Genomic DNA, 24925 nt, shown 5'->3' with positions numbered 1-24925 from the left:
GTGCTGCAAATTTTGATACACTGTGTGCCATAATGTATTGGTCAGTGTGCATAAATGCTAAACCCAAAACAACAAGGCACGGGGTTGTGCACTTAAGTAATGCGGTTTGTGCCATAGTGTGTGTATTAGAAAATGGTAAACATCAATATGGATGGATTCAGGACTCATGTAAAAGATAATTATGTGCACTTGTGGTATCTTGTCTGTGCCGCAACGTTCAGGGGAGTTTGCAACAATGACATACTACTAACGATATGTTAGGGAAAATTTGAATTCATCAAAACTGTAAAAACAGGGGTGTAGGACATCTCTTCATGCGGTGCCTCTCACCAATTTGATGATGATCAACTTATCTAATGGCAAGGTACAACCCAGTTCGTTGCGCATGAATGAGTTCAATTCAACACATAGTTCAGATATTATTATTACCTCCGTCCTCTTCACTTGCCATCCTACAACAGCAAGGTTTTACTGTCGGCGGTTTATTGTGTGTATTCCGATGCACACGACGCCAAAAATTTGAAATCGGCGGTGGCGGTGGTTCTCCTGCACAGTGTTGGCGGACATAGACTTGGAGTCAAATTGGATTCCTTGTTAATCTTTTCTTCCTAGAATCTAGGAATCAATTCAAATATAATATTATTATATAATTTGTCTTCAAACAAAATTACACTAGTATCCTTTTTAATTAATTATGAAAGAGATCCAAATATAAATATTTACTTTATCTACACCGTTGATTGAGTGAATACGTAGGGCTTGGATTGGTTCTTATGTTCTTACCTAACGAAGGGTTCCTACTTGAAGCTTCCCCTATATATATATATATATATATATATATATATATATATATATATATATAGTTAAAGTTTATAATCCTTTAAATATAATTATAAAAATTTAAAACAACGGATCAAAATGTACATACATTTTTTCTCCCTGATTGCAATGGAAATTAAAAAACAAATTAAAAATTACCAATTAAACTTTTGTATCGAAGTCCTGCAAATTTTTTTTTTTTAAAAAAAAAACAATACTAAACAAGGTAAGCTTCATCTGAACGGGAAATTTCGCAATGGGATTTCTTGTATTGCTGATCATGAAAATAGAGAGACAGAATCCATGTCGAAAGAAGTTACAGTATGCAATCAATTAAATCAGCCTGCTATAATTATGCTTATTGCAATTAATTACTTCATCTTCTTCTTCTTCTTTTTCAAAAAAAAAATAAAAATAGAAACGAAAGCAAAATTGTGGAGATCAAGAGGGGTATAAAAGCAAGCGTCTGGAACAGAGAGTACAGAGAAACTTGCGATTGAAGGTGAAGCAAAGAGGGAGAACGCAGCAGAATCCGGCGACTTCCACATCCACCGCCTCCACTCTTCCGCCGCAGTACGGACACGCTCCCGGCGCCGCCTGTCTCCCCACCTCCTTTTCCTCTTTCCCGCACACTAATTTCCTCAAACACATCGAACGCTTCACTTCGCTTCGATCTCCCCAGCCCCACGTAAGATCCAATTTTGATTTCTCTTCCTCTAATCCTCTCTGCCGCTGTGAATTTATGTGAATATTTATATTGTATATCGTCTTTGGATTTGGCGCCATCGAACCGGAATTGACGGACTTAGAATTTCACTTCTGTGTTTTGTGTCACGTGCCAATTTTCGCACTTCGCAGAAAATGCAGCTGTGTACGTCGACAGTCGTATTCTCTACAGTCTACATAATAAAATGGTGGCTGGCCTTATCTCGAATTTTACTACATGTACTTTCAAATCATATTTTTCTAAGATAAATTTTAATAAATTACTTTTTTCATATAGGTTCCAATACAAGTGTGTATATCAATATTTTGTGTGTAAAAGTAAAAATTAAGAATAGAAAATGATAGGACACATAACATTTTCCCCTAATCCCAGTCATTATTTCACTTTCTAAATGATGTGGAGTATGAAGTGTCATTTTAAATTTGTTTAATTTTTCAAGTCAGGCTTGCAAGCTTTCTTAATCACAAAGCTTGTTATTTGCTAACATGCAAAAGGCTGCTACATACAACCTTTTGTGTACTTTTCTTTATAATTAGTTATTTTATTATTATTTTGTTATTATATTTATAATAATATAATATGAAAGTGATAGAATATTGTAAGGGTATATAAGAAAGAGTGAAATTGTTTTTTTTGAGAGTAAGATAATAATGTATGCTTACACTGAGACTCAAAACCTAAACCTCCCACTTAGGGGAAAAATCCAATACCAATGGACCACAAGTCACTTGGTCCTTTTGTACGTGTTTTGAACCATCAACATGTTTTTTTGTTTGTTTTTTAAAAAAATAAAAATAAAAATAGATGACATGGCTTGCGTTTAGTATAAATGAGTGAATTAGGGGAAAAAGAATTGTAAATTCGTGAAAGAAGAAAAAAAGACGTGAATCAAATTTCATTGTTTGATAGACATGAATAGGTATAATTGTTAAGAATTGAAAGAGATGAAGTGAATAAATGTTAAAAAGTTATTATATAATAACAAAATGCCAAAATCATAGTTTATTGTGAAATTCTAATTCAATTGTGCAATTCCATCATACTAAACACTTCAAGATTTTTTATTTTTTATTTTTAAATTGTGCATGGTATTTGCAAATTTTTAATTTTTGGAATCATTACAAACACTATTCTTAGCAATTTTTTTTTTTTGAGTAAATACCTAAAATGGTCCCTCGACTATAGCTAAATTCACAAATTGGTCATTGACTTTTAATTTTAACCAATTAAGTCTTTAACTTTGCAATTTTAACACGATTTGGTCTTCCGTCTATTTGACCGTTTGTTGACTGTGATTTTTGAGGATATATATGTAATTTCATTGTCCATCGTCGATTTTTTAAGGTTTCGGTTGTATTTTCAGACCGCAATGTTACATTTGGATCCACTGCCGAAAGCAATCTGCCAAATCCTGTCGCTTTTCTTCATCCTCCCTTTGGATTCAATGTACTTGAGTTCGTACCAGAGTGAAGAAGACAACGTGTTTCCGAACCGGTGCAGCGCCATCCTGGAGGCCTCCATGTGCTCCGATGAGAGCTGCAGGTTCTTCTGGAGATGGTCGATGACGGCGCGGGCGCGGGCGTTAATGCAGAAGTGTTCAAAGGACCAAATTGTGTTAAAATTGCAAAGTTAAGGACTTAATTGGTTAAAAATGAAAGTCGAGGACCAATTTGTGAATTTAGCTATAGTTGAGGGACCATTTTGGATATTTACTCATTTAAAAAAAAAAAACTTTTAGGGTACTTTTTATGTTTTAATACTAAATTAAAATATTATTATTACATTATATTTTGAAGGTGAATTCGAATGGTAGAAATGCAAATAAAATAGTAAAGAATTACAAATATACTGATATAGCAGTATGGTTTGATTTTGAAAGTGAAAAAGAATTTAAAATAAAAATAGTTTTAATAATATTTGGAGAAAAAAATTAAAAAAATTATAAAATATATTTTATTTTTTTTTATCAAATAAAAATGACACGTGCATTGAAAATTAAAATAAAATAAAATATACATCATTACCTACCATTTGAACAAACTGGGATAAATTTCAGTGGGCCCCATGCTCGGGCTACAAGTTGTCGGAGCCCACGTAGATATGATGGAGAAAGGTTTTTTTTTTTTTTTTTTTTTTTTTTTTTTTTTTTTTTGTTGTGTGTGTGTGTGTGTGTGTGTGAGATAAGTGGAGAAAGTTGGTATAACAGAATAAGTGTATAACTTATCTATTGCCAATATATATATATATATATATATATAGAAGAGAGCTCATATGCGGCGGGGTCTTACGGTGCGGCGGTGAGGTCAAATTCCAGAATACACCAACAGTGTTAATAATATGCACCAACAGTGTAATAAAAACACACCCCAATGAAATGTAATAAAACATCACAAAATACATATATATTACGGTGCGGCAGTGTCTTACGGTGCGACAATTTCTTACGGTGCGGCAACACCAATAGTTCAACAAATACGCACCATCAACGTTAGGAAAATACACCACACAAAACAGAGTAAACAGAGCCCCGCATCACTAAACACACACCATTAGGTGTGAGTAAAAACACCATACATTGTTCGGAAATACACCATTGGGGGTGGTGAGTTATATTGTGTATTTTTTTGAGTCTGTTGTGTATTTTGTGATGTTTTATTGCATTTCATTGTGGTGTGTTTTAATTACACTGTTGGTGCATATTGTTAACACTGTTGGTGTATTCTGGAATTCCGTCGCACCACCGCACGGGAAGACCCCGCCGCATTTGAACTTTATTATATATATATATATATATATATATATATATATATATATATATATATATATATATATATATATATATAACTTATCTATTTAATGTCATTGCCCTATGTAAATATCGTGCTAGTCTTGTGTGGAATTATTTTATAAATTAAAAATTGATTTTCGTCAGATTTTCTATCACAATATCATAAATAGGTTTATATTACACATAATTTTTAACTTTTCAACTAAAATGTTATACTTTTAAACTAATAACTAATAGTTTTCAAAAAAAAAAAAAAAAAACTAAGTACTTTCCAAAAAACAGGAAATAACAAATTTAAAGTAAAATATATTTCTTTTCACCCAAAATTTAAAATTTTAACAATAACTATTACAATTAAAATTAAAATTAAATACTTGTAAAAGAAGTAGCACCTAATAGATTTAAAGTAAAATCTAGCACTTTTAAGCTAAAATCTAATACTTTTGAAATAATAAATATTTTTCAAAAAGAAACACATAATAGATTTTTTTTTTCTTTTCAAAATACTCATAACTCTTCACAAAGAATCTAAGCCCGCACCATCAATATTTTTGAACCTATGACCAGTCATATGAAAAGGTGACCAAAGTACCATCACACTACATAGTAGTTGGCAACACATAATAGATTTAAAATAATAAAGCATATCATTTTTCAGTTACATGTAATACTTCTTAAATATTAATTATTATTATTATTATTATTTTTAATTTAAAGTTAAATATTTGTTCATAAGTGACAAACAATATATTTAAAGAAAAACTTATTACTTTTTACGTAAAGATAATATTTTTAAAATAATATTTATTACTTCATCCGTCTCATTTTATGTATCAGGTTTGATTAATGATGATTGACTGAAGTTATTTTTAATTCAATTTTTCATAATATTAAGTTTTGGTATTATGAACAAAATTTTTATATTTAAAAACTCATTAAAAGTACCATTAAAGCCGCCGTATTTGTTGACACACAGCAGGTTACTTACGGTGCTATCATCAAGGATGATCAAGGCACATTTCTTGCGACAAAAAGGGCACATTACTTACGGCGCTATCTTTCTTTATGCTCATTTTGTGGAGGTGGTGGCCGTAAAGGAGGTTCTATCTTGAGTCAAGGAACGAGGTATGAGGTCATGTGAAGGTCTTAATCTATTTAGGTTGTTAGATGGTTGTGAATTTGCTCAATGGCAATCAATCGAATCTCTCATTTTCAGGTTGTGTTATTAATAATTGTCGTCTGTTTTGTCGATACTTTGAATATTGTCTTTCAAGTATATTTCTAGATCAGCGAATAAGGCTGCCCATGTATTAGCTAGGGTTGTTCGTACTCAGTCTGGTCCATTTATTTGGCATTCTATTATTCCTTCTTGTATTGAACGTTTAATTTAATGAAGTTTGTTTGGTTGGTTTAAAAAAAAAAAACACAAAATTCAAATTTAAAAATAAGTAAAACATACTAATGAAAATAAACAAAGAATAAAGAGTTGGTTTAACCAATGAATAGGGATGGCAATGAGGCGGAGCGGGAGCGGGGAGTATACTCCCCGTCCCCGCTACCTGGACCCCGTCCCCATCCCGACGGAGAATTGAAAAAATCCGCGTCCCCGCCCCTACGGAGAATTTGACAGGGATGGAGAATCCCCATCTCCGATCAACCTATAATCAAAGTCTCAAATTAAGATAATTTTTAAAAATACAAAAAGAAAAAAAATAAAATCCAAAGTCCTAATAAAGTTATTTTTAAAACTATAGTATAATATTGAGTACTTAGCGATGTTTAATTGTTTATTGGGATTTTAGATTTTAATTTTATAAATTAAATTAAGTGGATTACTTAAGTGGTGACAGTGAAGTAATCAAATAAAACTAAGTAACTAATAATATAATTCTTAATTTTTAATATATATAATTTTTTTTTTTAATTTTCGGGGACGGGGAGGGTTATCCCCGTCCCCCGCGGAAAATTTAAAAACTTCCCCGTCTGATGTGAAGGAGTATCCAAGTAAAATATAAGGTGAAATCTCAATCATTGATTAAATTTAGATCAATTGTCCAGAATGAAGAAATTTTTTTTAGAAAACACAGTGGCAATTTGATAATTTTTGTATGTAAGTGCATATTTTTGGTCTTTGGGTGCATTAATTTTTGCCTTCGAGTGCATATTGTTATGCCTTGTAGTGCACATGGTTGTGCCTTGTAGTGTACATTGTTGTGCCTTGTAGTACACGTTTTTAATAGGCTAGTTCCACAGACCTGTTGCTAAGTATATATTTTTTTCTTTGGGTGCATTATTTTTGCCTTCGAGTGCACATTGTTGTAGCTTGTAGTGCACATCGTTATGTCTTGTAGTGCACATGGTTAACATGATTTAGCAGGTTTAACAAACCCATTGCTAAATCTCATGAAAGAGGGAAAGAAATGAGTTTAATAATCCCGTGAAGATTAACTTAAAATAGTTCTCAACTATAATGATTTTTCTCTATGAATTGTCATTGTCCTATTAATTTCAATAGAACTCTTATACGGATTGCAAATTATCCCAGTAATTTCAATATTTACAGATTACAAATTATCCCAATCAATTCGTAAAAGAGTGATGATTTATTTAATCATTATAAATAAATAAAAGAAAAACCAATATTAAAATTACTGAATTGTCCATTTATTTAACACCAATTTGACGAAATAACAAACGGATGGCTACATTGAACAAAAACACAAAAGTCTTGGACTACATAAATCACCAAAGTTATTTAGGACAAAATTGAGAAAACCCACTATAGTCGAGGACCATTTTGGATATTAATTCTTTAATAAATATTTTGTGCCTTCCTAATGTTCTAGTGCACATTGTTGAGCTTTCAAGATTTGAACATAATGCAAAGACAATAAATTAGAAGTGTAATTTTTTTTTTTTTTTGGAGATGTTGATCTGGACATATCAACATCTAAGATTTATCTGCATATTTTACCTGAGCCTCTCACCGCACTTGATACTAAACCTATATATATATATATATATATATATCATGGTTGCAGTAGGCGCTAGGCGCTAGTCGAGCGACCGGGCAGCGCCTAGGCGGGCACCAAAAAAATTAAAAAAAATAGTGACAGATTTGTAGTTTGACAATTTTAATGAGGTTGTTTTCAACATTCAATCAAATAAAACATCTAAATAAATGAAATAATGATAATTTATAAGTCATAACGTCATACTAATATTAAAATCAATAATTAATGAAAGACGACATCGGTCAAAATCAGACAAAATCGGTCAAAAAAATCAAAATCAGTCGACTCGGCCGAGTTTGACCGCCGAGGCTGAGTTTGGCCGCCCAGGCGGCCTGGGCGGCCGACCGAGTTTTGGCTGCCTTTAGGCCAAAACGGCAAGGCTCGGTGCCGCCTAGGCGAGTTTTGCAACCATGATATATATATATATATATATATATATATATATATATATATATATATATATATATATATATATATATATATATATATATTCAGAGTTCCATACAACCAATGGAAAGTGTATGGGGTGAACAAAATCACAACTGCCCAAACTAGGAATCCGCTTCAATTTCCAGAATACACACTCCGGGTCGATGATTAATATATCTACAAAGATTAAGCACCAAGCAACAGATTCACAAATCACAAACATCCATATTATTTGTAGAATTGGTTCTGCACTACACAGCTGTCATTATTTTCTTTGGATTTCCCTGTATCAAAACACTGAAGGCATCTTATCTTAGCCCTCTTTTCTGTCAATGATTTGCCTTTTAAGAACCTCGTTCTCCTTCCGCAGTTTCATAATCTTCTGCTTCAGTGTTTCCACATGTCGATTTGAAGTTAAATCTTGTTGGGACTCTACCAGTTTTGTTCTGCTAACAAGCACTGAAACTCCAACCAATCATTTTACTCAAAGTGAAAGATTATAAAAGGAAACATCTCATTTTCTCCAAGTCTATAGATAAAGATGGCAATTTCAATCTGCCCCGAGGATAATCACCCGAATCCGCCCCATATATTCTTTTAAGTAATGGGCACTCGCAGTGTGGTGGGGCGGGAGTGGGTTTTCAAAAAGTTCACCCGATGCGGGTTGGGGGTGGGTGGAGAAAATATAAGGTGGGTTGGGTGATGGATGTAGCCCTCCCCGACCCATTGCCATCCCTATCTATAGACTATAGTTGAGTTTAAATCAGGCCTGATGAAGTTTTCAGGAACTGCGAAATAGAGCATATTCTTTTTCAAACAGCTAGCTAGGCCACTTACATTCTTTTTCCGAATCGTGGAGCTTCTTGTTCAACTCATTTTTCTCTTCTTGCTCAACCAGGAGGCAATCCCTCAAGCCCTGAATCTCATAATAATCTGACACAAAAGGTTTCTGACGTTTAACCGGTCAGCAGAACTTGACAGCAGAACAGGTAAAGAAAAGTAGCAAAGAAGTTTATTTGCACCCTTACATCTAGACTCTACATCAGAAGAAACTTGTTCTAATCTTCTTGCCAAAGCTTCTATGTGGTTCTTATGCACTGTTAAATCTTGGTGAAGCTGATTACGAATTGCTTCACTTGCCACCTTTTCAGTCTGGAGCTCTCTTGGCACCACAATAAAAAAAAATTTAACAACTAAGCAAAATCCCTTTGCATGGAATTTCTAAAAATCAGTCAAACACCATTCAGCAACAAGTGGATGAAATGAAACTCACCTGATTTGAGATTCCAAGTCTTGAATCCTCATTGCATGTTCTTGTTTGAGTGACTCAACAGCAATCCTAAATTCCTGGTTGCGAGTCCATTGGAAACAAATTGCAAAAACTAATCGAGTGAGTTTGGTCTCTATTCAATAATCTGAATATGTCAGTCTTTTACAGTTACCAGCAAGATGCCAAGATGTTAAAAAAAATAAAATAAAATTTCTTATGCTTTACAATCTTTTACAGAGTAAAATATTGTCCTCTCCGTGCAAAAAGGGTTTAATGGTTAAACTAGGGATACAACATGCATTATTCTACTTCATATTTATGATAAGAAAAATCTGTGTAAAGGAAGGTGAAAAAGCCTCAATATTTTATAAGGATGTGCATCAACTCACGTTTTCTTTCTGGGAAAGCTCATCATTTGCTTTTTTCAGTTCATCCTTCAAGACTTGGCAACTGGTATGGCTTTCAACCTGTTGCCTTGATCAAATAATCGAAAACAGTCGTCTTGATAGAGAAATAAAGCATAGAAAGGTCACTCAGAGCTCATTCTTTGATAGTTGTCACTTGGATATCATTTAAGTTCACCTATAAAATTTAAAGGCTAACTCTTAAAACACTACTTGCAGGGGAAAAATGAACCTGATCTGCCATTTTGTTAAACACATTGGTATAAATCTTTCTCAGCCGCTCATTTTCTGCATGAATTAAATATCCAGAGAATTATGTTATCAAAGATCTGCCTGGAAAAATGAGACCATATGTTAAAAAAAATAGGGTAATTTAGGTTTATACTATGATACCATATGAGACCATACAATTTTAATGATCTTATTCCCTTTTTTTAATACAAAAAGTAGGGGAACAAAAGAAATAAATTCATTAGGAAAACAGGAAGTTTAAAATCCATACAACTGCCCTTTTATAATTGAATAAACTATTTTTTGTCAAAAAGAAAGTGAAAATTTTCAAGTCTGATTTCTAACCAATGCCAAACTAAGGCTTCACTCCTTCACTAAGGGGATTACCGCAAGTTCTTTGTTTAAGGATAATATCTATATTCCTTTTTACCTTATATTGTGTTTGTATGTACCTTAATTTCAGCAAACCTTCTCTCTCTCCGTCTCTCTCTCTGATAATGTAAACCAAATAAGCAACAGGTTTTCAAATGGAAATTTTAGCCTATTGATTCATTTTCAAAAATTAAGTAAATAAATAAAGTATACTTCTAGCATGTTCATTTCAACTTAGAAGCCAACTCAAAGAAAGAGTTGTGGCTGTTTTCTGGATATGAAAGATATTAAAATGAAGGAGTGCCTTCAACCATTCAACCCACCTCACAATTTACCTGAGCTCTTCTATGCTTAGGCTTGACTTAACTAATTCCTTACAGAGATAAAAACCTGGCAGTCTGGCACCAGATCTCTTGAGCCATATTTTGAGCTCAACAATATGCAATGGAGAAGCACCAGATATCGTTAATCCTATCTTCTCTTACTCTCCATAAACACATCACGAAAACCCACCGAAAGTGTTACTCCTGATCAAATCAGTACACAACCACCACCTCTGAAAATCATTTCAGTTAGCCTCCTATTGCAGGGGACAGCACAAGCCAGTGTATGATTTAAAACCCATCCCCAAGGTCCTTTTGATATTTTTATAGTTGAACATAAAATCAAATGCACCCAAGACTTTTAGTTCTAGATATGGAACATGGAGAGAAGAGGAGGGTGGTTCTTTTTTCATGCAAAGCCTTAAATATAAAAAGTTCAACCGATTAAATGATGCCCCAAAATACAAGAGTTGGTGAAGTCTAGATGTAAGCAGCCATACTCATGCTTTTGCATTAGAGTGTTTCCGCCGCCTTGGCTGAATCAATTAGGCAGCAAATAAAATTTTCAGTTTCCTTATCTTTCTTAGATTAACTATTTTCTTCCGTTTCAATTCAATGAACTTTTGATTTTGATAAGCAAAAGTAAAGCTATTGAGGGCAGTATGGTTTCAATCAGAAAGAATGAGTACTAGCCTACCATACTCTTACCTATGCCATGCAGGAGCCAAGGCAACCTATTCATCAAGGATCAGCCTTGAATAACCCTCAACAAACCTGAGGTTGAGCTACCCAGCATTTAACTTAATTGATGTTTGGCCAAGGTCTTACTCCTCTCACTCAAGCCAATGCTGGCAGGGTTATCACTCAGATCATCTACACCACAAATAGTAATTGAAGAAATAAAAGAGAAATATAGCTCATATAGACTTTTACTTCATTTGGAACCTCGATTTATATTGATCCACCCCTCCTGAATCCCCAAACAAGTGAAAAGGACTTTGAGCATTCTACTTCTTTGACATGGCAACTAATCATAAGAAATGATCAAACAGTAACATTTTTTTTTATAGATGTTCCTTGAAAATGTTCTATACCACAAACATTAAGCCACAACAAACAAAACAGGCACAAAACATTTTAATCAAGCAAATCAAAACCAGAGACAAAAATGAAACACAAGCTGGAAGTCTCAAGCATAATAGAAATATTTTCTTCATGGTGACAATCACTCTTAATATATATATATATATATATATATATATATATATATATATATATATATATATATATATATATATATATATATATATATATATTCCATTCTAACCTCTCACGATTCCAGAACAAACATTTCAGTCACAATGTTAGGAGAACACAACTTCATAGCATTTTTGGGAAAATTCCAGATTCAAGTATGATCCTAGTAAATAAAACCGTAATTAATTTACAATTGATTCAGTAAATTATGTTCAATTTCAGTAAAAAGAAATGGAAAAAAAAAAATCGAGTGTATTTTACTTGAGAAATTAGTTCGAAATACATAGCGGGGTACCGGAAATAATTCAGAACAAACCAGATTGTAGGTTTTTTATTGTAAACTGAAGAGCATCTCTCTTCTTCACTTCTGCGTTGTAGTTCGAGTTCAAAGTTTGAATCTCTGCAATCGCGTTCTTAAATTCCTGAAGTTCAATTTAGCTAAAATAAATAAATAACGGGGAGTAAACACAATGTGCACGTCAGACACGTGTACGGGCTTACGTCACAGATATGATCGAAGCTGGAAGAGAGGGACTGGGTTGCTTCCTCGCTAATTGCCGCCATTGCAGAATACTGAGGTACCTTTGCAATTTTTCCTAATGCCGCCGAGTGTGTATATTTAAGGAGCAAATTACACTTTTGGTCCTGTGACTATTGGGGGTGTGTTAATTTGAGTACGTGACTTTTAAAACTAACAATTTAGTTCTTTAACTATCATTTTTTTAGCAGATTTGGTCCTCCAGGCCAAATTATCGGTGGAATTTGGCCGGAAAGACGTTCAAATTTTTAAATCAAACGATATTTTTTTTACAATTAAAAAGACCGAATTACCCCCACTAATATTTGATTTAAAAATTCGAATGTCTTTCCGGCCAAATTCCACCGTCAATTTGGCCAGGAGGACCAAATCTGCTAAAAAAATGATAGTTAAAGGACTAAATTGTTAATTTTAAAAGTCACGTACCCAAATTAACACACCCCTAATAGTCACAGGATCAAAAGTATAATTTGCTCTATATTTAAGTGCCGTTTAGTTTTTTTTTTAGTTTTTAGTTTTTTTTAGTTTTTTTTTTTACATGAAAATAGAAAATTTTCATAATATTTATTTTACAATTTATAAAATGCAGTTGAAAGTCTGCTTTCTTTAGCTTAATCTTCTGAGATAATTCTACAATAATTGAACGCCAAAAACAATACAGATAGAAGAGAGTGAACATTAGAAAAGGAAGAAAACGGGAAAAGCAAGAACTCCAAAAAGTGCGAAGCACCTTGTGCAGTAGTGACTTTTCTATATGGGAGGTTATGAGATCGAGCATCTGTAGAGGCGGTGTTGACTCTATTTTTTGTGCTTAAAAAAGAATTAAAAAGGTATGTATGAATATATATTACAATGTAATAGAGTCAGTAATTTTCAAAAAAGAATATACACGTACAACTGAAATATGAAAGGCTAAGATTAGTCTTGTGCAAGTTGAGAAACTTATGTATTAAAAAAATACATGTTAGAAAATAGGCTAAACATGAATAATGGTCATAACATAGAATATATTTTACAATACTCCCGCTTGACCATTACCAAATCATAATCATGCATCGTTAAAAATCCCACTATAAAAATTTTGTGAGAAAAACCTAGTCAATGAAAATAATACACGATGTATGTATAACCACCTATTACATGTTGTCTCATTAAAAACCTTAGGGTAAGAAAAATTCAGTGGGAAAAAACATAGCTAAGGGGGAAAAAAGTACAACCATAGGCTTTCAAAGCATACAAAAAAAAAAACAAAAAACAAAAAAACAAAAAAACAAAAACAAAACAAAAAAGAGCATAATCTTCAGAATTTTCAAGGTTTTTGGATTGTCTATTAAGTACATTTAGGGATTGTCGCTTACCCTGAAGACAACAATATTCCAAGCCCGTGTATCCTATTTTGTGAACATATTTCTCAAAAGTGAATGTAGGCAATGATTTAAGTAAACAAGTCTGTTAGATTGTCAATATAGTGAACTTTCTCGACAAGGATTTTACCACTCATCTAGAGTTCTATGTATGTAAAAGAACTTAGGTGCAATGTGCTTTATAAGGTTTTTCTTAATGTACCCATTTCTCATATGTGCAAGACATGCTGCATTGTCCTAATACAGGATAGTGAGAGTATCATTTTTACGCGCTATACCACATGAGTTGTGGATATGATGTATCAACTACATCATCCATATATAGTCTCGTGTTTGGGGTGGCCGGAGAAAGGAGGGTGGCAGCAGTCACAGTTCTTTCGCTGGAATTCGACGACATGATTTCAATGGAGGAGAGAGAAAAGAGAACACCTAGCTAGCTGATACCAGATGAGTGAACAATTCTCGTTAATTCAGAATAGACTGTTACAAAGATAGATAATAGATAGAGAACTAATATAACTAACCCTGTACAATAGCTAAAGGTTACAAGACTAATTCAAATACTATAAGTCTAAGTCTAGTGTCACAATAATTGTATCAATAATATAATACTACTAACAGTGATGCCTCATATAAAGTTATGATCTTTAAATGATTAAATGAGATAGCAACTACAGTCTATTTAACGGACCTCCAATAAATAGTTGTACTTCCATAGAGAAAAACATAACTAGTATGAAATTTGACATTGTGGGGATCAGACATATAACCAGCATTTGAGTAACCCACCAACGTAATATCCCAGTTACCCCCAAAATAAAGATAAAAAATCTTGTGTACATTGGAGATATATGAAACTGTGTTTTACTCAATTCCAATGTTTTTTGTTTGGAAAAACACTAAATCTATCTAGTAAATTCACTGAAAAAGTAAAACTAAGTCTCGCGTAATTAACTAGATAGAGTAGAGCCTCAATATCACTCAAATATAGAACTTTAGACCCTATAACATCATCATTGTCCCCATTACGCTTAAATGGATATTTGTATACTTCAAGATATCAGACCACCGTTTGAGTACTAAGTGAATGAAATTTATCCATATAAAATCTCTCCAGTCTTGTTTGTGTAATTCAACTAGTGTACGAAAATCCCATAAGGGAGATGTTTGATTTGCAGGCCAAAGCAAAACTTGATTTTACCCAAGTCTTTCATTTCAAAATTCATTTTAAGCATTAATAGGCCCCACAAAATCCTTGTGTATCCCAACAATATTTATGTCATCCGCATAAATATATATAATGCAAAAGTCATCATCAAATGATTTCTTAATAAAGATACATCGACAAATCTTATGATGGTTTATATGTTCACATCAATTAGATCATTGTTATTTCCCAATGTATTTTGATCTAGGTGTTTCACATCCCCAGTATTGATCTTATTTGGAGCACGAACAGATTCACTGGCGGTTATCCATTTGCATGGCAATTAGAAGCTTTTTGGAGTGAGTGAGACGTTTTACCAATTGATTTTTTGCTGATTTAAATTTTTTGCAACGACTGGTCTCTCATGCTTCTGGTGATGGGAATTGTCAGTATGTATACTCGGTCCGATCCCTTAGGGATTTTTACAGTTCTACTCTTGGCAGAGCATTCTCAACAAGGATATGAGATCTAGTCACTTCTCTATGGTCAGCAAAAGCATCTGACTGATTATTTGTTAAAATTTGTAAATTAATGATCTTCTAAACTTTCAATTAGTTTAACTAGTGTGTGAGTTTAAGTACGTAAGATTTTTTATAGCATGAAATTTCTTAATATTTTGTTAAATATGAGCATTTAGCGTACCTTGTAGTAAATTGATCGCTTGTCATGGACTCTAACATATATACATAGCTTTCGTTGTAGGCCCATGGTAGTACGATGAGTAGGTGGTATAGAGGTATAAACTACACACCCAAATACACATATATGAAAAATAGTTAATTCTATGCCACGTACTAATTGTCAAAAGGAAATAGTCATGATATACAATAGTCTGGAGTTGTATTTATACCTTTAAAATGTAACTAAAGAAGAATAAGTTGTGGCACACTTGTGAAAGATAGACATTTCTGGTGATGAAGACTTACGCCATGTGTTGTACATGGAGGCAAAATGTCATGAGATGGATTATAAGCCACAACTTGTTCTAAGGGACTTTGGGAAGTCATGACACCTTGTGTAGTTAGATATAATAATCGTGTGATATAAAAGTTTAATATTCTCTATGTCTCATTTTATCTATTATACTTACTATTAATTGGTCAAATTAACTCTTTATTCTTTGTTTATTTTGTTTAGTATTTTTTACTTATTTTTAATTTTTTTTTTTTTTTTGTGTTTAATAATACTTTTAGTATAGTTTTAAATATATAAATTTTGTATACTAATACTAAACTTAATATTATGAAAAATTGAATTAAAAATAACTACAGTCAAGTTTTGTTAAATTGACACATAAAATGAGACAGAAGAAGTATTAAATTACTAAATTCTATGTATATTTATATATTATTGTAATAAAATACAAATGTTTAAAACTCTGTTTCATCAATAATATGGTTTGTCTGCCTCTTTTTTTTTTTTTTGAATGCTACTGACTCTATTACATTGTAATATATGTTTAAATATACTTTCTCAACCATATGAAAGGTCACTACATGTCATCTAAGCACAAGGTGTTTGGCATTTGTTTCTTAATTTATTTTTGTAATTTCATGAATATAAAATCGTGCCTGCATAAGTAGCTCAACTGGTCATAGAGATAAAACTTTTGAAGAATGATTAGGAAGAGTGGGGCTCCTTGTGCGCACCTTTTGGAGGAATGAATATAGAATCGTAAACCATTGATACGCTCCAAAATTTAAAGACCATAATTATTCAAAATTAGATGATTTAATTTAATGCGGTTTGAAAGGTGTGATGGATTAGAAAAATAAAATAAAATTTGTGGCACACCGTAAATCAACTTGGAAACAGTACAGAACCCCACGAATGCCTGAGAATCTAGTGGCACCCATCGTAATTTTCTTGAAATGGGAGGTGTGTTTTGTAAGTATATACGGCATATAAGAAAGAAGGTGAATCACGTTAGTCATAACTCATAAACGTGTATTTAAACGTTATGGACTGTGCCTCCAAATCTAGACTATTCTATTCTACAGAAACTGCAAAACAGCGTTGATTGCGCCAACCGGAAGGTGAGTTTTCTTCAACTCCATGGAAATATCTTTGATTTTTTTTTGGTTGTGTTTTCTCTTTGATTTTGAGATTCCGTTTTTCTCTTTGCGCAGAAGTGTTGAGGATCATACAGAATGGAAGCGGCAGCTGCTCTTCGGCCTTCGGTCGGCGTCTGTTGTGGGCCAGTCAAGTCCGGCTTCCTTTCTATCCATGTCGCGCCGGATTCTTTCAGATTCCGATCCAATTCCCCGTTTTCTGCATCTAGGATCAAGGTACCTTGATCGCTGATTCCTTTTCCTTTCTCTGATCGGTGTGTGCATTGTGAATACGTGAAACGTGTAAAATATGCTGCTCTTAATTGTTTAGTGTTTTTTTGGTTGATAAATTTTGATATTGGTCGATTTTGTATTCGAAAATTAGAAGTATGTATTACGATACTCGGTGATTTGTCTAAGAAATCAAAATTATGAAAAGCTGTAACAAAAATTTGGTGAAGAAAAGCGAACTAATATTTTAGAAACTCCTTGCTTATGCTGGTGTATTGAAAGCGATTCTGGAAGGAAGTTCTTATGTCATTAATCATCATCCTAATTCTTTGTCTTTCTCTATGGAATAAACATGCTCCTTGTTCAGTTTCTTAATCTAGAACATCTAATATTTTATTGATTTGAAGTATTTGTTAGTTAAGTGCAGTGATTGAGAGAATCTCAACCGAATGATGATAATTGCTAACGTTAATTCATCTGATGATCTTAGATGTGGCAAGCCACTAAATTGTTTAATATTAATGAAAACAGCTTACAAGTAATAGATGTGCCTCCTTTCAAGGAATTAAGGAAGTGTGTCTCATCACTGATGCAGCATAATCTAGGCTGTATTGTATTTGCCATCGAATTGTTTGCAAAACTCACATTTGATTAATAATCTGAGATGAAGCTTTGTTTCACACTGTTTGAAATTTGTTGTAACTCACATCTAGCAGTTCCATTGTTATTAAATGCTGAGCTGATTTTTTCCTGCATGGCAGCTGCACCCTTCTGTTTCTCATGTGAAGTCAGGCAATCAGAGAGTGGGATTTAGGAGTGCAAGATGCAATTCAATTAGAGCGTCATTGTCACCTTCTGATTCTGGAGATTCTGATGTCCCCATTGCTCCACTTCAATTTGAATCTCCAATTGGACAATTTCTCTCTCAGATTTTGACGAATCATCCACATCTTGTCCCTGCGGCAGTTGATCAGCAACTTGAACAGCTTCAGAACGATGATGATGCAGATAAGCAGAAGGATGAACCATCTGTATCTGGCACCGACCTAGTTTTGTACAGGTGAATATTTGAGTTGGTTGCAGACCATTCTGACCTCTCTCCCTGGGTATAAGCAGGCTGTAGGCTAGAAGGCAGGGGGTCTTCTTGGGCAATGGGTACTACTACTTGGTTACGTACACGTAATCAATCGATAGTTCTCATCATAGAGATGAAACTATTGTAGAATTAAATAAGTCAAGAATGTTCTTTCTTTCATCCCCACAAATGTTTTTAGAAAGTAGTTTTGAAATCCAAATCTTATTAGTGTTTTCATTTTTGTTGTTTTTATCTTTATTGGAATTTTCAGGAGAATTGCAGAGGTCAAGGCCAAAGAGAGGAAAAAAGCCCTGGAAGAGATATTGTATGCATTGGTGGTGCAGAAATTCATGGATGCTGGGGTACCTTTGATTCCAGCCATAACTTCACCATCATCGGATTCTTCTGGTCGGGTAGATATATGGCCTGGTAAAGATGAGCAACTTGTATGCCTTCATTCACCTGAAGCTTACGAGATGATTCAAAACCACCTATCTCTCATTCTAGGAAATAGATTGGGTGATGGTGATATTCAAATAAGCAAGTTTAGAGTTGGCCAGGTTTATGCTGCATCTGTCATGTATGGCTACTTCCTTAAGCGGGTTGACCAGAGATTCCAGCTAGAGAAGAACATTAAAGTTCTTCCTGAGGGAGTAGACAGAGAAGGTAGTGACATTCTGCAAGTTACAGGGGAAGAGTTGAGATCTGATGATAGCTATAATGCTCCTTTGAGCTCCACACAATCCCATCCTGAAGTCGAATCATTTTCTGCTGGCGATATCAGTCCCGGGGGTCTCGGCCATGGAATAAAGCCATCAAGATTGAGATCCTATGTGATGGCACTCGATGCGGAAACTCTTCAGAGATACGCAAACATCAGATCCAAAGAAGCCATAGGAATGATTGAGAAACATACTGAAGCATTGTTTGGTAGACCTGAGATTGGTATCACACCTCAAGGAACCATAGATTCTTCCAAAGATGAAGTTATTAAAATTAGTTTCAGTGGTCTGAAAAGGCTTGTTATGGAGGCTGTCACTTTAGGGTCCTTCCTTTGGGACGTCGAGAGCTATGTCGATTCAAGGTACCATTTTGTTACCCAGTGATCATTTGTCACACTGCATCACACAATTGTATCTGCTGGAGGATTAGATGAGTGAATGCAGTACCATTCTAGGGGTAAATGCAATTATTCTTGTGTCGATTATTTGTACATAATTACAGTATTTTGATGATTTAATGATATACTGCTTGCTAAACTTTACCAAAAGTCCAAAATTAACTTCTCAGATGAGCTATTGATGCGAGAATGCTAGTAGCCTGCTTTAAAATTTTGCCTAACACTACTACGGCAATTTATATCGTGGAGCGGGGCGCGCTACGCGCCCTGACGGCAATTTATATCGTGCAGCGGGGCGCGCATTGCATTGTGCGTCCTGATGCAAAATGACGTCGTTTCAGATTTTTTTTTTTTTTTTTTTTTAAATTTTGCTACACAGTGTTAGCGGTTAATTTTCCTTTAAAAAAATCTCATGTTAAAAAATGTACATAATTTTATACTAGAATACACATAATTATATACATGAATGTACATAATTGTATAAACAAATACATATAATTGTATAAACAAATACACATAACTGTATAAAAAAATATACATAATTGTATAAACAAATACACATAATTGTATAAACAAATACACATAATTGTATAAATAAATACACATAATCTCGTCAACTCCCTACATAACTTACCAAAACGACGTCGTTTTGGTAGGCGTGGAGTTAGACCTGGCAATTATGGACACGACCCGTTAACACGACACGAAACCGGACACGAAAATACGGGTTAGTGTTTCGCCTTAATGTGTCTCGAGTCGTTAACGGTTGACCCGTTAAGGACCCGTTATGTTTCGTGTCTTAGTGGGTCAACCCGTTAAACCTATTAAAATTCGTTTAACCCGTTAATATTATCGTGTTAACCCCGTTAACACGAACCCGTTTACTAAACCTGTTTGTAACCCGCTAAGAACCATTGCCATTTAGGTAAGAACCATGGTCATGAATGAGATTAGAAAATTCCCGCTAAGAACCATTGCCATTTAGGTAAGAACCATGATCATGAATGAGATTAGAAAATATATTATGAACATGACTAATGATGAATTTACTACATTTGGCCAAGATCCTACCCCATTAAACAATTTAAAATTTGAATGTTTATTGTGTTCAATTTGATTCTAAAAACTAGTATGGACTCATTTAATTATGATTTTTAGATGTTATTTTATCATTTTATGAATGTTATGGATTGAAAATTTTTTAGTTTGTTTGATAGATTGAATTGTAGGTTTTATTTCTTTTTTATAGAACTTAACTTTAAATTTTAGTTTTTTTTATTTTATTTATAAATATATTAATAGAAATAGCGGGTTTAAACGGATTTCGTGTCATATCGTGTCAACACGACTTGAAACCTGTTAACAAAACGTGTCTATCGTGTCAACCCGTTTAACCCGTTAACAAATCGTGTTCGTGTTAAAAATTTAGACCCGTTAACAATAACGTGTCGTGTCCGTGTTTAGCCTTATCGTGTTCGTGTCGTTATCGTGTCGACCCGTTAACAGACCGGTATACACGAATTGCCAGGTCTGCCGTGGAGCCGGCCACAGTGCTATGTGCGTCGTGGTGCGGGGTATAACAATTGCACTACTACACAACAGGGTTTTAACGTCGGCTGCACCCAAGCTAAGCCCTCCTAAGAAATAAAGTTACGTCTCCGTAACTTTCATGCAAGTTCTTACCCAAGCTATATAGAAATCCATTATCAAAATAATCAAACAATCACCATTAAAAAAAAAAAAGCAAATATGTAGCAAAATAAAATCACCGAGTTATCAAATAACAAATATCAAAATATTGCACCATGACCAAATAATTATGCAACAATGCAAGGTCGCACATCCTCACCACGGGTTTATTTTTAATTCCTAGCTAATTCTATTTTCTTATATCCTCAAAAATTCACAACCTAGGCTCTTATACATTCTATGTCCAAAATTTAACAGCCTAGGCTCCCAAAGGTTCAAATAATTAATCATTCAACGTCGGCTATTTACGCCCTTTAGCGTTAGCTAAATACTGACGTTGTTCTGGGCGACGTTGTATAGAAATCATACGACGTCGGTTATTTAAATAGCTGACGTTATATATATTTTTTTAATTTAATTATTAAATACCTACAAGTGTGTAGGGATGTCAACGGGGCGGGGTGGGGGCGGGGGACATACCCCCATCCCCGTCCCCGACTTTCTTCCCATTCCCCGTCCCCATCCCCATCCCCATCCCCGTCGGGGAATAAAAAATCCCCCCATCCCCATCCCCACGGGGATTATTCGGGGACAGGGAATCCCCACCCCCGTTAATAAGTTATAAAAAAAATTAAAAAAAATTTAAATAAAGAACGCATATATGTTCATCCCCAACTCAAAGTTGTATTCAATATTTTACAATTAAACATTTTATTTAAATACGCATGACATACAATGACAAGAATACTTCTAAAATTATATATATTGTATACAAAGTACTACATTTGTGTGTGTTGTGTGGCAATATATGTATATATATATATATATATATATATATATATATATATATATATATATATATATATATATATATATATATATATATATCGGAGACGGGGCGGGGCGGGGAGAGTACTCCCCATCCCCGCCCCCGTTCCCGGGGGGATTCAAAATTGTCCACATCCCCATCCCCGATTCCCTATTTCTGTCCCCATCCCCGTCCCCGTAGAGGCGGGGAATCGGGTTCCCCGTCGGGTGCGGGTTCAATTGACATCCCTACAAGTGTGGGTGAGCTATATTTTTGACATGACATGTAACCTAGGGGCAAAGTATACTATTGCTATGAATAAAGGTTATTTTTAATATATTGAAGGTTCATTTTTAATACATAAATAATTGGTCATTTTTAATATATTGAAGATTTATTTTTAATACATAAATAATAAATCTTAAAAAATAACATTTAATGTATTAAAAATGAATTTTTAGTATATTAAAAATTATCTTATATAAGTAGTTCATCTTTGTTTTTGGTATAAGGAATTGAAATCTAGATTCATCTTTAAAAGAATCAATCATTATACAGTGGATCATGATCTACACAGTTATGTAGGTCCTATGCTCAAAAAGTAAAATGAAATTACAGTATATATCTAAAATGAAACTGAATAACATATCTCACACATTAAGTGTATATTGTCAAATGAAACTGTAGTTGAATTAGAATGATATTTTAGTGGAGCTGTAATAAAACTACAATGCGTGTAAAATGAAACTCAATAACATGTATCACATATTTGAGTGTATAATGCCTAATGAAATTGTAGTTGAATTAAAATTATCCTTTAGTGGTGTTGTAGTTAAACTACAATGTGTATAACATAAAAAATTCAATACCAAGTCTCATATATTGAGTGTATATTATTAATTAAATAAAATTGTAATTGAATTAAAATAATATTTTAATTGTGCTATAATTAAATTACAGTATAAATAAAATGAAACTGAATATATAATAAAAATAGAATTAGTTGGACGTAATGGCCTAACGGGTATCGTTTTTTTTTCATTAAAAGAAACAATACCATTTTGGATTATGAACCACACTAAATTTGCCTAAAAGGATAGCCCTTTATTATATAATTGTAATATATATATATATATATATATATATATATATATATATATATATATATATTATTAAAATTTCTATCAAAACATGAATTTTTTTTAAAAAAAATATACATCTAAAATTTTAATTAAGAGGTAAAAAAATCATCCACCCAACTTTAATCTCAATTATTTTAATCATTTTTATACAAAAATCAATCAAAAATTATGTATTCAAATAATATCTATACAAAATTACAAAGTATACAAAAAACATGTATTTAAAATTTTCGTTAGAATTTTAGAAAGCAAAATCCTATTCTAAGATTATGAATGTATTGTTAAAAAAAGACCAAATTAGGCACAATCATATTATTACATTAATTGTCTCTTTTTAGGTGTTTTTTTTTTTTATTTCACGCAAATTAGTCACTAGCAAAACATAGGTGCATATAGAAATAAAGTATAATGTAAGATTATATTATTATTGTACAAGTGTAAGGTATGGAGTCATACCGAATGTGTGGACTTAAACTTGTAGATTTAATATTGTACACTTTCGAATTAAGAACATGAAAAAAGTGAAGTATAAAATAATTAAGGAAACAGTTTAAAAGTGCATAATATAAACTCAAGTTTATTACTGAAATGATTCCTCGACTATTACGAAATTACCAATTTGGTCCATGATAATTTTTCTTACCCAATTAAGTCCTCTGACTTTGAAAATGTTAACTATTTTGGTCCTTTGTTAAAATTCCATCCATAAACTGTTAAATTTAAGGACAAAAAGGTAATTTATTTATTAAAGCTTGTCTTCTTCTTGATTAGAGAAGGTGAATCGATCGTTAAACTGAATAATAGGAAAATACAGAGATATATCCTATAACAAAGACTATCCTATGCCTGAGTAATAGCATCTAAGTATAACTACTGTATACTAGTCTATTACCACACAAATACAATCATATACTATAAATAATAATATGGAAATAATAGCTATACTAATACACCCCCTCAAGCACAAGGCTGGAGAGCGTCCACATTGAGCTTGCCACGTAGAGCAGCGAAGCGCGGCCCAGGTAAAGGCTTCGTGAAGATGTCAGCTAGCTGATCCGTAGTAGAAACATAATTGACGACGAAGTCTCCTGAAGCAACTTTGTCGCGTATAAAGTGATAGTCAATCTCAACGTGTTTCGTCCTGGCATGGAAGACCGGATTGGCACACAGATATGTTGCTCCCAGATTGTCACACCACAGCGTCGCGGGATGCCCTGAATGGAGACCCAGTTCCCGTAACAACGAAACAACCCAAGTTACCTCAGCGGATACATCGGCAAGGGCCTTGTACTCTGCTTCTGTGGATGATCTGGCTACCGTGGGCTGCTTCTTGGACAACCAAGACACAAGGTTCGAACCCAAATAAACTGCAAAGCTACTCGTACTCTTCCTGTCTAGCGGACACCCAACCCAGTCAGAGTCGGAGAAGGCATGAATCGTAGTCGATGAAGATGGTGTAAGCCGTAGCCCATAGTCAAGTGTCCCCTTGATGTAGCGTAGGACACGCTTGACGAGAGCCCAATGATCAATCGTCGGTGAGTGCATGAACTGGCATAGGCGATTGACAGCATAAGACAAGTCAGGCCTAGTGATGGTCAAATGCTGTAATGCCCCTACAATACGCAGATACTGTGTTGGGTTTTCAAACAGTTGTTCTGAGGGTGTCATTGCCTTCGTAATCGCAGCTAGTGTGGCAAGAGGCTTACAGTCTAGCATCCCAGACCGCCCCAGTAGGTCTTTCATATAACGACGTTGTGAGAGAATTAGACCCGTGCCTGTAGTGATTGTTTCAATTCTCAAAAAGAAGCTTGGTGTTCCAAGATCACGGATTTTGAAAGTTGAGGACAGGCGTTGTAGGAGTGTGTTTACAAGATGAGAATTGTTGCCCATAATTATAATGTCATCAACATAAACCAATAAGAACACACGAGACTCTCCTGCAGTATAGTAAAAGAGAGAAACATCTGTCTTGGATGAGTTGAACCCTGCAGATAACAAGAAATCATGAAGACGTTTAAACCATGCCCGGGGGGCCTGTTTCAGACCATAAAGCGACCTTTTGAAGG

At 33.9% G+C, this 24925-nt stretch overlaps 2 protein-coding genes across 3 annotated transcripts; one reads left to right on the top strand and one right to left on the bottom strand.

The window, feature by feature from the left end:
- Window positions 1-7861: 7861 nt before the first annotated feature.
- Window positions 7862-12231, bottom strand: LOC109177234 (protein At-4/1). Of its 2 annotated transcripts, XM_019326554.1 has the most exons (9): window positions 12136-12231; window positions 11951-12056; window positions 9684-9739; window positions 9437-9514; window positions 9051-9124; window positions 8806-8939; window positions 8615-8710; window positions 8075-8236; window positions 7862-8034 (listed from the first exon to the last, which is right to left on the bottom strand). In XM_019326554.1, the coding sequence occupies exons 1-8, from the start codon at window positions 12196-12198 to the stop codon at window positions 8091-8093; spliced, it is 753 nt and encodes a 250-aa protein (XP_019182099.1). In that variant the 5' UTR covers window positions 12199-12231; the 3' UTR covers window positions 7862-8034; window positions 8075-8090. The 2 variants fall into 2 exon arrangements, with proteins under 2 accessions (XP_019182099.1, XP_019182098.1); XM_019326553.1 differs by having other exon boundaries at window positions 7926-8236.
- A 4448-nt stretch (window positions 12232-16679) lies between these two features.
- On the top strand, window positions 16680-19410 carry LOC109177414 (UV-B-induced protein At3g17800, chloroplastic-like). The gene is made up of 4 exons (XM_019326791.1): window positions 16680-16779; window positions 16873-17031; window positions 17787-18085; window positions 18372-19410. The coding sequence occupies exons 2-4, from the start codon at window positions 16894-16896 to the stop codon at window positions 19204-19206; spliced, it is 1272 nt and encodes a 423-aa protein (XP_019182336.1). The 5' UTR covers window positions 16680-16779; window positions 16873-16893; the 3' UTR covers window positions 19207-19410.
- Window positions 19411-24925: the final 5515 nt, after the last annotated feature.

Source organism: Ipomoea nil, unplaced genomic scaffold, assembly GCF_001879475.1.
Source record: "Ipomoea nil cultivar Tokyo-kokei standard unplaced genomic scaffold, Asagao_1.1 scaffold0804, whole genome shotgun sequence".
In the NCBI taxonomy this organism is placed as follows: Eukaryota; Viridiplantae; Streptophyta; class Magnoliopsida; order Solanales; family Convolvulaceae; genus Ipomoea; species Ipomoea nil.
Note: the sequence above shows the minus strand (reverse complement) of the source record. Positions and strands in the feature narration are given on the sequence as shown.

Excerpts from the sequence above, each read along its gene's own strand:
- LOC109177234 (XM_019326554.1), bottom strand. The coding sequence starts at position 12,198 with ATGGCGGCAATTAGCGAGGAAGCAACCCAGTCCCTCTCTTCCAGCTTC. Across the intron at positions 9,515-9,683 it reads TTAACAAAATGGCAGATCAG|GTTGAAAGCCATACCAGTTG; the intron begins GTTCATTTTTCC and ends TCAAGGCAACAG. Across the intron at positions 8,940-9,050 it reads GACTTGGAATCTCAAATCAG|AGAGCTCCAGACTGAAAAGG; the intron begins GTGAGTTTCATT and ends TGTGGTGCCAAG.
- LOC109177414 (XM_019326791.1), top strand. The coding sequence starts at position 16,894 with ATGGAAGCGGCAGCTGCTCTTCGGCCTTCGGTCGGCGTCTGTTGTGGG. Across the intron at positions 17,032-17,786 it reads TTTCTGCATCTAGGATCAAG|CTGCACCCTTCTGTTTCTCA; the intron begins GTACCTTGATCG and ends CCTGCATGGCAG. Across the intron at positions 18,086-18,371 it reads ACCGACCTAGTTTTGTACAG|GAGAATTGCAGAGGTCAAGG; the intron begins GTGAATATTTGA and ends TGGAATTTTCAG.